The sequence below is a fragment of the Zerene cesonia genome, chromosome 15 (assembly GCF_012273895.1).
Source record: "Zerene cesonia ecotype Mississippi chromosome 15, Zerene_cesonia_1.1, whole genome shotgun sequence".
Taxonomy (NCBI): domain Eukaryota; kingdom Metazoa; phylum Arthropoda; class Insecta; order Lepidoptera; family Pieridae; genus Zerene; species Zerene cesonia.
In genome coordinates, this window is record NC_052116.1 from 6,123,322 (window position 1) to 6,133,574 (window position 10,253).

Consider the following 10,253-nt stretch of genomic DNA (forward strand, 5'->3'; position numbering starts at 1 on the left):
TTATTCTAATTTTATATAAGGTTAAAGAAAACAACATTTTTCCTTTTACAACTATACTTAATTTGAGTTTCAAATATGGAGGGTAGTTTCAGTATGGAAGTAATGGATATTTACAGCTGATGGCCACTTTCCTAGCATCCTTATTACCTAATAATAGCTTACAGACTGTTTAATTTTATATGTGCCATTCAAGAATAAGAAATAAAAGTAAAAACATTATTCTATTGTTTTAGCGTAGAACAATTGCTCGAGAATTAAAGAGACACTTTTTTTATGTCATCGTCGGTACTGGAGCCGGTGGGTCGCCTGATGGTAAGCGCTACCACGGCCCGTGAACATTTGGAAAGGTCGATTGCAGACCTTACAAATAGATTGCCGACTTTGATTGGAAAGGAATAAAGAAAGGATTGACGAGAGAAATAAAGGAAAGGACTAAGAAGGGTAAAGAAAAGGATATGGGCCTTCGGCTACCCCACTCACCGAACGAAACTCAATAGCATGCTACTATTTCACGCCGGTCTTCTGTGGTTCTTGTTGCCCAATTTGTGCCGAAGCGTGCTCAACTCCCACATACAAAATAAAATCAGTATAAATGCTATTAGTGGTTATTATATATAAACTTTTGTATTTTTTTCAGGTCATGGTGAATCCATCTTGAAATATTGCTTAGCTCACAGTATCATTAAACTAATGGAATCTGGTATAAACCCTACTGCAGCTACAAAGACGGCTGTCGAGGGTATGTATCATGTATGTACTGGTACTGAAGGAACCTACATACGCAATAAATAGTTTTTTTTTCTTTTTTTAAGTCACCCCTGGCAGCTGAGCTGGTGGTTCGCCTGATGGTAAGCGATCACCACCGCTCATAAACATTCGCAAAGGTAGTACCTCTGTGAATGCGCTGCCCGCTTTTATGGGGTAAGGGAAAAGGAAAGGATTAACGACAGGAAATAACGAATGGACTAGGACGAGTGAGGAAAAGGAAACGGGCCTCCACAACAAGATGAGAAACACAGTGGCATGCCACTATTTGACGCCGGTTTTCTGTGGGGGTGTGGTACTTCCCCGGTACGAGCTGGCCCAATTCGTGCCAAAGCGTGCTCGACTCCCACAATAATATAGTAGTAAAATTCTGCTATTGCCTGGATAGTAAGTATGGATTTAAAATAAATTAATTTTATATATTTTTATAGGTATGACCAGTCGATTAAATAACACTGCAGGGGCAATTACGCTATCGAAAATGGGGGACATTGGTATACATTTCAGTTCAAGAAGAATGGCATGGGCGTATATCAAGAATAAAAAACTTATGTATGGAATTAATCACAACCAAATTCTTGAAGATAAATAAAATTTTTAATATCTGAAATGACTTTGTTTTCACACCTTAATCTTCCTTTCATTGCGTAAAACCGTCTTTCAAAGAGTAGTATAATAATACTGCTGTTTTTGTTGTAAAGTTGTTAAAGGTTGTTAAAAGTTGTGCTTTGTAACTGAGAGCACAGAATACAATATGTCGAGAGTTCTTGTCCATTCCCAGTGATCATTTATTATTTCTACTAAGTATACATCATATGCAAGTATAGTAGGTACGTATATAAAAAGCATTGGATGTGGTAGAATAATTTTTTACTCAAATATTCAAGTGCTTATTTTTAAAAGGTGTTCTACGTAGGTTTCATACCTCCGAGTATAAAATTTTTCGCAGAAATACTGTGTTTGATGTACCTATCTATATTTTATTCTTTTTCACTCATACCTAGGTACTTTTTTATCTGTTTGCCTTTTCCTATATGGCAGCATTGTTTTGAAGTTTTGTTCAAACTTCGAATGAATTATTAAATTAAAAATGGTGGCTGTAAGTTAAAGAATTGAAAACGAAATTGAATATATTTTGAAGGAAACAATAAAGGTAACAGGAATGATTGCGTAAAAATATAACAGAATGTCGACTCCAGTGTCGAATCGCAAATATGGTGCGCAAAAAATTCGACTTACAAGTAAGTTTTGCACCTTTCACTTAGGTATTCCCAAACTAGATTCAAACATTGTCATTTTCTGATAAATTAATGTAACATTATTTAATTTTTAGTTCTGTGTGCCAGAAACCTAGTACGGAGAGATTTATTTCGTAAGTAAATATTTAAAATAATTACTATCCAATATGTATCAGATAAATATAACATGTATTGAGCAACTCACACGGAAGGTAAAGAACAATATAAATTATAAATATTTCGTGACAAAAAATTATTTTAAGTAACTCTTCAAAATCTTGCCAGGATTTATAATATTGTGATGAGATTTTGAAAGTGTTAGTGTACATATTATACATTTTTATGTAATTGTAAGTGTGTATGCTCTTTCTGCATTCATTTTTATATAAATAAAGAGTCTGTTTACGACTTTATAAAAAACCTAGTCAGTTTTAATATTATTTCGATTTAATATTCCCATTTAGGTCTGCCAGATCCATTTGCCAAAATATCTGTAGATGGAAGTGGCCAAGTATATTCTACAAATGCAGTAAAAGCAACATTAGATCCAAAATGGAATACTCATTATGACTTGTATTTAACTAAAGGAGATGGCATTACTATCAGGTTAGTTTAAAGTTGTAGTAAGTATGTAAGTATGGTTAAAATTTCCATTATCAACCATTGATATATGATATTTGTCTACCATGACAAAAAATTTACAACAATGACATGCTGTCTTTCATTCTTTTTTTATAGAATTAAAATTGACTTTAAAAAATATGTCTGGTAAACTTGGTGCATCTTGGATATTTAAAAGCTTTCTATTTATCATTTGTTCATAATTAAAATTTAAATGTAAACAAAAATGTTAATCTTATATAATATAATATACAAACGTTTTTATTTTTTAAAGCATATGGAATCAAAGAAAAGTTCACAAGAGACAAGGCTCTGGTTTCCTAGGTTGTGTTCGTATTCAATCATCTACTGTGCACAAATTAAAAGATACAGGATGTAAGTAAAACATCAGTAAAATTTTCTCAATGAATGACTGTATTTTTTTTCCTATTTTATTTGATGGGAGTTAAATATCTACAAATTCTAAAATTTCTCAAAATTTAGATCAATGCCTAGAACTCTGTGAAGATAATTCAGGAGAAGCGTGTGGTGTGAAAGGACAAGTAATTGTGTCATTATTATCAAGAGATGGAGCGAGAGGTGAACCTGCCTCAGCTGCAGGCGAGGGTTCACCTTTGGCTGTTGTGGGGCCAGCAGGAGAAGTGAGGGCCCCAAGAGAGCCACCCGTAAATAATAGCACTAATTTACCATTGCCCCAGCACTGGGAGGAAAGGTTTACATCTAGTGGGAGGTAAGAACTTTTTAATTACCTCAGTTAAGGTTTACAAAGTATGTGATGGTTTAATCAACATTCTTATTTAGTAACAGTACACAAAAATGAATATAAATATAATATAATTTTACGATTTGAATATATGTTAAACTAGATGGTCCCTGTGGTTTCACCTGTGTAAGTCCATATCACATACATCCTTACAAACTTTCACATTTATAATATTAGTAGGAAGGATAAGATACAACAAATATAATATAATAGATGTAAGAATAGGATAATTTTATGGATTTAGGTTTGTTTGTTTAAAAGGAAAATGTACTTTTTAATTATAGTTCAAGTAGTTTTCAATTCATTTCAAGACACTAATGCTAGCTAGCATCGTGCGTTACATTTCAAGATAATGTCAAACTTGCCAATTCTTATCAAACTTGATAAGCAAAAACTATGTCAATGTTTTTAATGTTATAAAATGCAATTATTTATACATCTTCATTTTCACATAAAATAACAAAGCCATATTTACATAATATTGTTTTACCTTTTTTGTAGGAATGACTGGAATGATCAAGGTCAATTATAAGTAATTGATTTCTTTATTATTTTACTTCTGGGTTCCCAATTCTGTAAATTATTTTGTAAAACTTGCATTACTTACCATTAACTTAGACAATCATTGTGTCTGATAGTTGGGATAATCAAATATAATTTTATTTAAATATAATATAATATACAATTGCTCTAGTAGGTAAATATATGATAGTTGTATCTATTTAATTATCGAGTTTTTTTTTTAGAGAGCCAAATAATACTATAAAATTGAATAAAAAAATATTTAATTTCAGGCCATATTATGTGAACCACGCCCTCCGTCGCACACAATGGGAACGGCCAAGCCCAGAGCCTACAACAAGCCCACAACCATCTCCTCCTCCAACATCACCATCTCCTGCTCCTATAAGCCCTTCATCACCAGTCACAACTTCCTCACCTGTATCACCATCATCTCCAATTTCAGAGACTGATGTTAGCCATGGAAACTCCATATCTTTGTGGTGAGTTTTTAAAATTTTTGTTTACTAGAAATTGAACATTTTATGACCACAACTAATGTCATTCAGAGAAGTGAGAATTTATGAATTTAACATTAAAATTACAGTGTGTTTGATTATATTTTCCTTATACATAAATTGCTTCATTCCAGAAAATGTTACTTAATCTGTACCTGCTAAATTTATAATATATTTCTGTCCCAAAATATACTTATAATACAAAGTTTGTAATGTTTGTTTGTTTGTTTGAATGCATTAATCTCAGATCCTATAGTTAGACTGTCCATTTCTGAGAAAGCCTATATAAGATAGCTTGTCATTTGATAAGCAGTTTTAATTCATAATCATACATTAAATTGCAACATTCTAGTTTTCATTGTGATTAAAATATTTATATAATCTTACCTAATGCGCCATGCATTTTGTAAGTTTTGTAAGAACGAGGATGACAAATTTTTGCATGATGCAATAGCAGAATAAATCTGTATATACAAAATTCTCGTGTCACTATGTTAGTTACCATACTCCTCCAAAACGGCTGAATCAATCTCATGAAATTTTGTTTGCATATCGGGTAGGTTATAGGTTATATATAATCTTTTACAAAAAAATCTTTTTTATAAGACATTCCGTGAAAACTTGCCTTTTAAATCTTGATAATCAAAAATGCTGTAATTTTATTAAAAAAATATTGTTTTTCTGTAATAAGTTATGAATTATTTATTGGTAATATTGGGTACAGCCCTGAGCCGCAGCCGCAAACAGCGGTGCGGTCGCGCGCGATAGCGCCGACGTCGTCACCTCCCGCCGTTGCTAGTCCTACGCCTGCGCCCGTTGCGGCCACTGACCTGCCGCCTGGCTATGGTGAGATATTATTATTACTTACACAAAGCATAGTTTATATTTGTGTGATTAATTTAGACTGTTACTGTACATATTAGATTCCAATTTACTATAAATATAAAGATTATGTGAACATATAAAAATTTGGATTAAAATTGCTAAAATTGGTTGTAGTGACATATTGCTATTTGATCATACAATCCTGTCCAAAATGGAATTTTCTTAACATATTTAACCACGCACCTTCCAGAGATGCGCACGACGGCGCAAGGGCAGGTGTACTTCTACAACAGCATGACGGGCGCGTCGACGTGGCACGACCCGCGCGTGCCGCAGCACCTGCGCCACTGCGCCGCGGCCGCCGGCCCGCTGCCGCCCGGCTGGGAGATGCGGCACGCGCCCTCCGGCCGCCCCTACTTCGTCGACCACAACAACCGCACCACGCAGTTCACTGACCCCCGCCTCGCGCTCTCCGCCCGCCTGGTTAGTGCCCTACGTCGTACACCCTACGTCGTACACCCTACGCCATCTTAATAAATTGCATACTACCTACTTTAACTACTTAACTGGTGTGTTTTTGGTAGACGATACTTTGATGATCAAAAGAAACGCTTTTGCTACTGCGGGATATCAAACTTCGTCGACCACTAGAACCATATCACATATTTCAATTACTAGTACAGATGTACATTCTGATTTATACAATTAAGTTTTATCACTAGTTTTCAAAACCAGATTATATTCCAAAATTACAGCTTTACTGATTCAATCTAAATAACATTTCTTCATTATTCTCACAGACACCGCCTCTAGAAACGAACCAAACCCCCAACGCACCTGTGACCGGACCGCCACCTGCGAGTGCTGCAAACGAACCAGTCGATTCGGACGCTCTACCGAAATATAAGCGAGATCTCGCTGCCAAGGCAAGAGTGTTGCGAGCTGAACTGCAAGCATTACAACCGCAGACTGGACACTGTCGAATTGAGGTCAATATATATAAATCATCATCTTTAATATTAAAAGCTGCGATAGGAGCAATCGTTAACGACGAAGTCGTAGTACGTGTATTGGATGTTGAAAACGTGGTGTCATTTTATTATTTTAGTGATGTAATTAAAAATTAAAGATGGTGCAAAAATATGTGGATATAAGGATAAAGAATATTACACCCAAATGTAGTATTATGACAACTGCCGTATGTCAAGTTTCAGATAAAATAACCCGCTTTAAGGGACAATGACAACTCATCACTATAAACTGTATAAGTTTATACATTACATTATGCAAATGTCACAATTCCAACTCTCGATATACTCCTTGTTTACTTTTAAGTTAAATATATTTATAAAATAAATAATTATCTATCATTATACTGAATTTCTCAGGTTTCACGTAACGAAGTGCTAGAAGAATCGTACCGTCTCGTCATGAAACTGCGCGGCAAGGAGTTACGAAAACGATTGCTCGTCAAGTTCCGAGGGGAAGAGGGATTGGACTATGGCGGTGTTGCCAGAGAATGGTTGCATTTACTTGGACGGGAACTGTTTAACCCACAGTATGGGTTATTCCAATACGCTAATGCTGGTGATGATCGATATGCGCTTCAGATTAACGCTGATTCTGGGGTATGTTATGATGTCATAAAAGTCTTTCATTGTACCAATATATTGCAATATCTTCTTGTTCATTATAATTATATTTTATAGCTCTAAATACAAAATGGTTTCTGATTGTTATATCAATTTTCAAAATTATAAACCAAACTACCAATTGTCATATTTGTTAAATAAAATGCCCTGCAATGCTTTTGTTGTTATTTTGCATCAATTTTCAGGTGAACCCAGAGCACTTGTCATACTTCCATTTTGCGGGTCGTATTTTAGGCGTGGCTTTATTCCACGGGCACCAGTTAGACGCCGCCTTCACTGCGCCCTTTTATAAACAGCTATTGGGACGACCCATTACATTGAGAGATATTCGAGATGTAGACCCGGAATTACACCGCTCACTTTCTTGGATGTTGTAAGTTCAAGCAGTATTCATGTTTTCATTTTTTTATCAATTAAGTTTGAGAATTTATCATTTTTAGGTATTTTCATCACAATCTAAAACAGTAACTTAAAAATATTTGATGATAACAAAGCTACAAGTTGTTTTCACATATCTAACTACAATTATTTTGCGCTTTCAGAGAAAATAGCATAGCTGGTGTAATCGACACAACGTTTGCTGTAGAATGTTCTTCGTTTGGAGCAGTACGTAGCGTCGAGCTTAGGCCCGGCGGCACGAACGAACCGGTTACAGATAACAATAAACGGGACTACGTACGTCTGTATGTTGCGCACCGTTTCACACGGGGCGCAGAACGACAGTGGCTAGCGCTACAAAGAGGTCTAGCTGACATCATTCCTCCGCAATTACTCAGGCCACTCTCACCGAGAGACCTCCAACCGCTCCTGGCTGGCCGAGCCGATCTCGACCCGGCCGATTGGAAGCGACACACCCGCCTCAAACACGTGAACCCGGACGCGCCGATCGTCAACTGGTTCTGGGAAATTGTCGAAGAATTTGATGCGGAAATGCGCGCGAGACTCCTTCAGTTTGTTACCGGCTCTCGGCGAGTGCCGCTCGCCGGCTTCAGAGCCCTGCAAGGCTCGACGGGCGCGGCCGCTCCCCGCCTGTTCACGCTCCACCTCGTGGCGGACGCCTCGCCAGACTCGCTGCCTAAAGCGCACACGTGCTTCAACCGTCTCGATCTTCCCCCGTATCCTACTAAAGAAAAACTACATGATAAGCTTAAACAGGCCGTTCTCGAAACCGCTGGATTCGCCGTTGAATGATATAGATACTTATATGCAAGTCTATCTTAAGTATCTAAATATGTATATGCGCAATGATTTTTTTTCTTTCAATTAGCGTGAGACTGACAGGTTAGGGATTGTTAAAACATGACAGAAATGATTTTACGAAATTGACAGAAATGTTGTGTTCTCAAATTGGAATTACCTTCTTTTGTGATACTGTATTATTTATCTGTGACGGTACAAATATGTATAATGATTGTTTTATTGTTTTAAAGTTTTTACCAATGGTTGATGATAGCAAAAGTATTTGAGCTCTTCCAATTAGTTACATAAAATTTGTATATAAAATCAGTCTTTAAATATGTTTCGAGACAATGAAGGTGTAGGATAGTATTAATTATTATTTGCAATTTTTGCATAATACATTTTATTCGCTCTTATAATATCCCAACACATTACAACAGTATATTATTGCACAATATATAATATTTTACACATGCTCAAATAAGTATACATAATTACATACAATTGACATAGTTTTAAGATTCGAATTTTCCCCTTAATTTTAAGATATAATTTAGGTTTTATTTATGGATAGTTAACCGAATTAACACGAAAATATATAACATATTCATAGTTGAAGTTCAACATAATAATTCTAACTAATGTTAAAGTAATCTAGCATTATAATTATCTCAATGCATTAGAAAATATAAAATTATGTATATGTCAAATCAATTGCGCCTGGTCTTGAATTTAGTTAATAAATATTTAATAAATCTAACACTAAAACGCAATTTACACACAATTTGTTTAAAAAAATTGAAGAAATTGGTACCGTTTTAATATTTACTATTCCATTTCATTTTATGAAAAAAATGTGCTTATGGAATATAAATATTTTGTGATGTCTGTGTTACCTTGGCAATAAATAATATAAACCATCTAAAATATTAGCCGAGATTTTAAGATTTCAATTATTAATTTAGCCATTTCTATATATTTAGTTGTATTATATCTTGTAAAAAATGTTTATTGTTCAGTACAAAGCAGACCAGCAATATGATGTTAAAAGAATTAGAATGAGATGAAAAAATATATGTGCTTCAGGTGCCTTACATTACATTCAGTATATTATTATGGTTATTTGTATATTTTATTGAAAAGTATGATTTGTATTGTAATATTCCAGTAAATAAATCAAACAATTTATTAATGAAGAATGAATGTTAATTGTAAGATACAATGCTTTTAATACAATATTTATAACAAGGATGAGTGCCTTTTATGTGTAAAATAAAGATGATAATGTAATGTTAAGTAGTGTTGTATGACTGTTAGTGATATGAAATATTATTTAATAGCTAGTATGATGGTAGCATAAAGGAAAATATAATATTTTTGCACAATAACTGCTACATTTGTTTCCTTTTCTGATCCTTCTAGTACAATAAGATAAAAGTAATAAAGTAAGGTCCAATAATCAATTCTTGTGACAAAAATATTAAAACACTCGCCTAAACCTTTTCAAATTATTTAATTAATTATTTTTACTATTGGTAGAAAACAGTTTCAAAGTTTCAGTTTTGGCAGCTCCCGGATTTGTTTTTTTTTTTATTTACACTACACTACATTATGAACGTCAGTTCGAGGATATGTTACATTAATATTGAACGGAGACGATGGGGATAAATTATAAACGCAAAATGGTAGCTGCCTTTGTGGTAAAACCAAGTGGTCCTGGGTTCCAAGCCCAATGAACATTTGGTAGATAAAGAAATTTGTTCAACTACAATTAAATTGCTTCCGAGTTAATTTATCAATAAAACCATATAAAATAAATCTGCCCTAAAAGTTCAGGCATAAAAAAGAGAAATAAAATCCTATCCTACTAATATTATAAATGAGAAAGTTTGTAAGGATGTGTGTGTTTGTTGCTCTTTCACGCAAACGGAATAGCATATAGGCAACTTTTTATCCCGATATTCCTACGGGATACGGTCTTACGCGGGTGAAACCGCGGGGCGCGGCTAGTATGCAATAAAAGAAAAATAAAGCCATAGTTCGGCTACAGATACCGAGAGCGTGCCACGAAAAAAAGTTGCTTATATTATGTTATTCCAGTTGTTCATCTATCTATGTACCCATTGCAATCGTTTCTGTAGCTTTTTTGTGAAAGAGAAACAAACACACACACCACACACACATCCTTATA

The 10,253-nt window shown here is 34.7% G+C and overlaps 2 protein-coding genes across 5 annotated transcripts in view; both read left to right on the forward strand.

Annotated features, from left to right (window-relative positions):
* Positions 1-1,375, forward strand: part of LOC119832652 (probable isoaspartyl peptidase/L-asparaginase GA20639) — a 4,792-nt gene extending 3,417 nt beyond the window's left edge. For all 4 annotated transcript variants that reach the window (XM_038356349.1, XM_038356350.1, XM_038356348.1 and 1 more), the window contains exons 6-7: positions 638-739; positions 1,197-1,375. In XM_038356349.1, coding sequence (XP_038212277.1) covers positions 638-739; positions 1,197-1,357 — 263 coding nt within the window. In that variant the 3' untranslated portion in view covers positions 1,358-1,375. The remainder of the gene's footprint in view (positions 1-637; positions 740-1,196) is intronic.
* A 447-nt stretch (positions 1,376-1,822) lies between these two features.
* Positions 1,823-9,450, forward strand: LOC119832365 (E3 ubiquitin-protein ligase SMURF2). Its single transcript, XM_038356035.1, has 12 exons — positions 1,823-2,006; positions 2,099-2,137; positions 2,468-2,609; positions 2,899-2,999; positions 3,108-3,354; positions 4,182-4,391; positions 5,131-5,252; positions 5,482-5,714; positions 6,032-6,220; positions 6,620-6,859; positions 7,069-7,256; positions 7,426-9,450. Exons 1-12 carry the CDS (start codon positions 1,952-1,954, stop codon positions 8,072-8,074), a joined length of 2,415 nt encoding a protein of 804 aa, XP_038211963.1. The 5' UTR covers positions 1,823-1,951; the 3' UTR covers positions 8,075-9,450.
* The last annotated feature ends 803 nt before the right edge of the window (positions 9,451-10,253 follow it).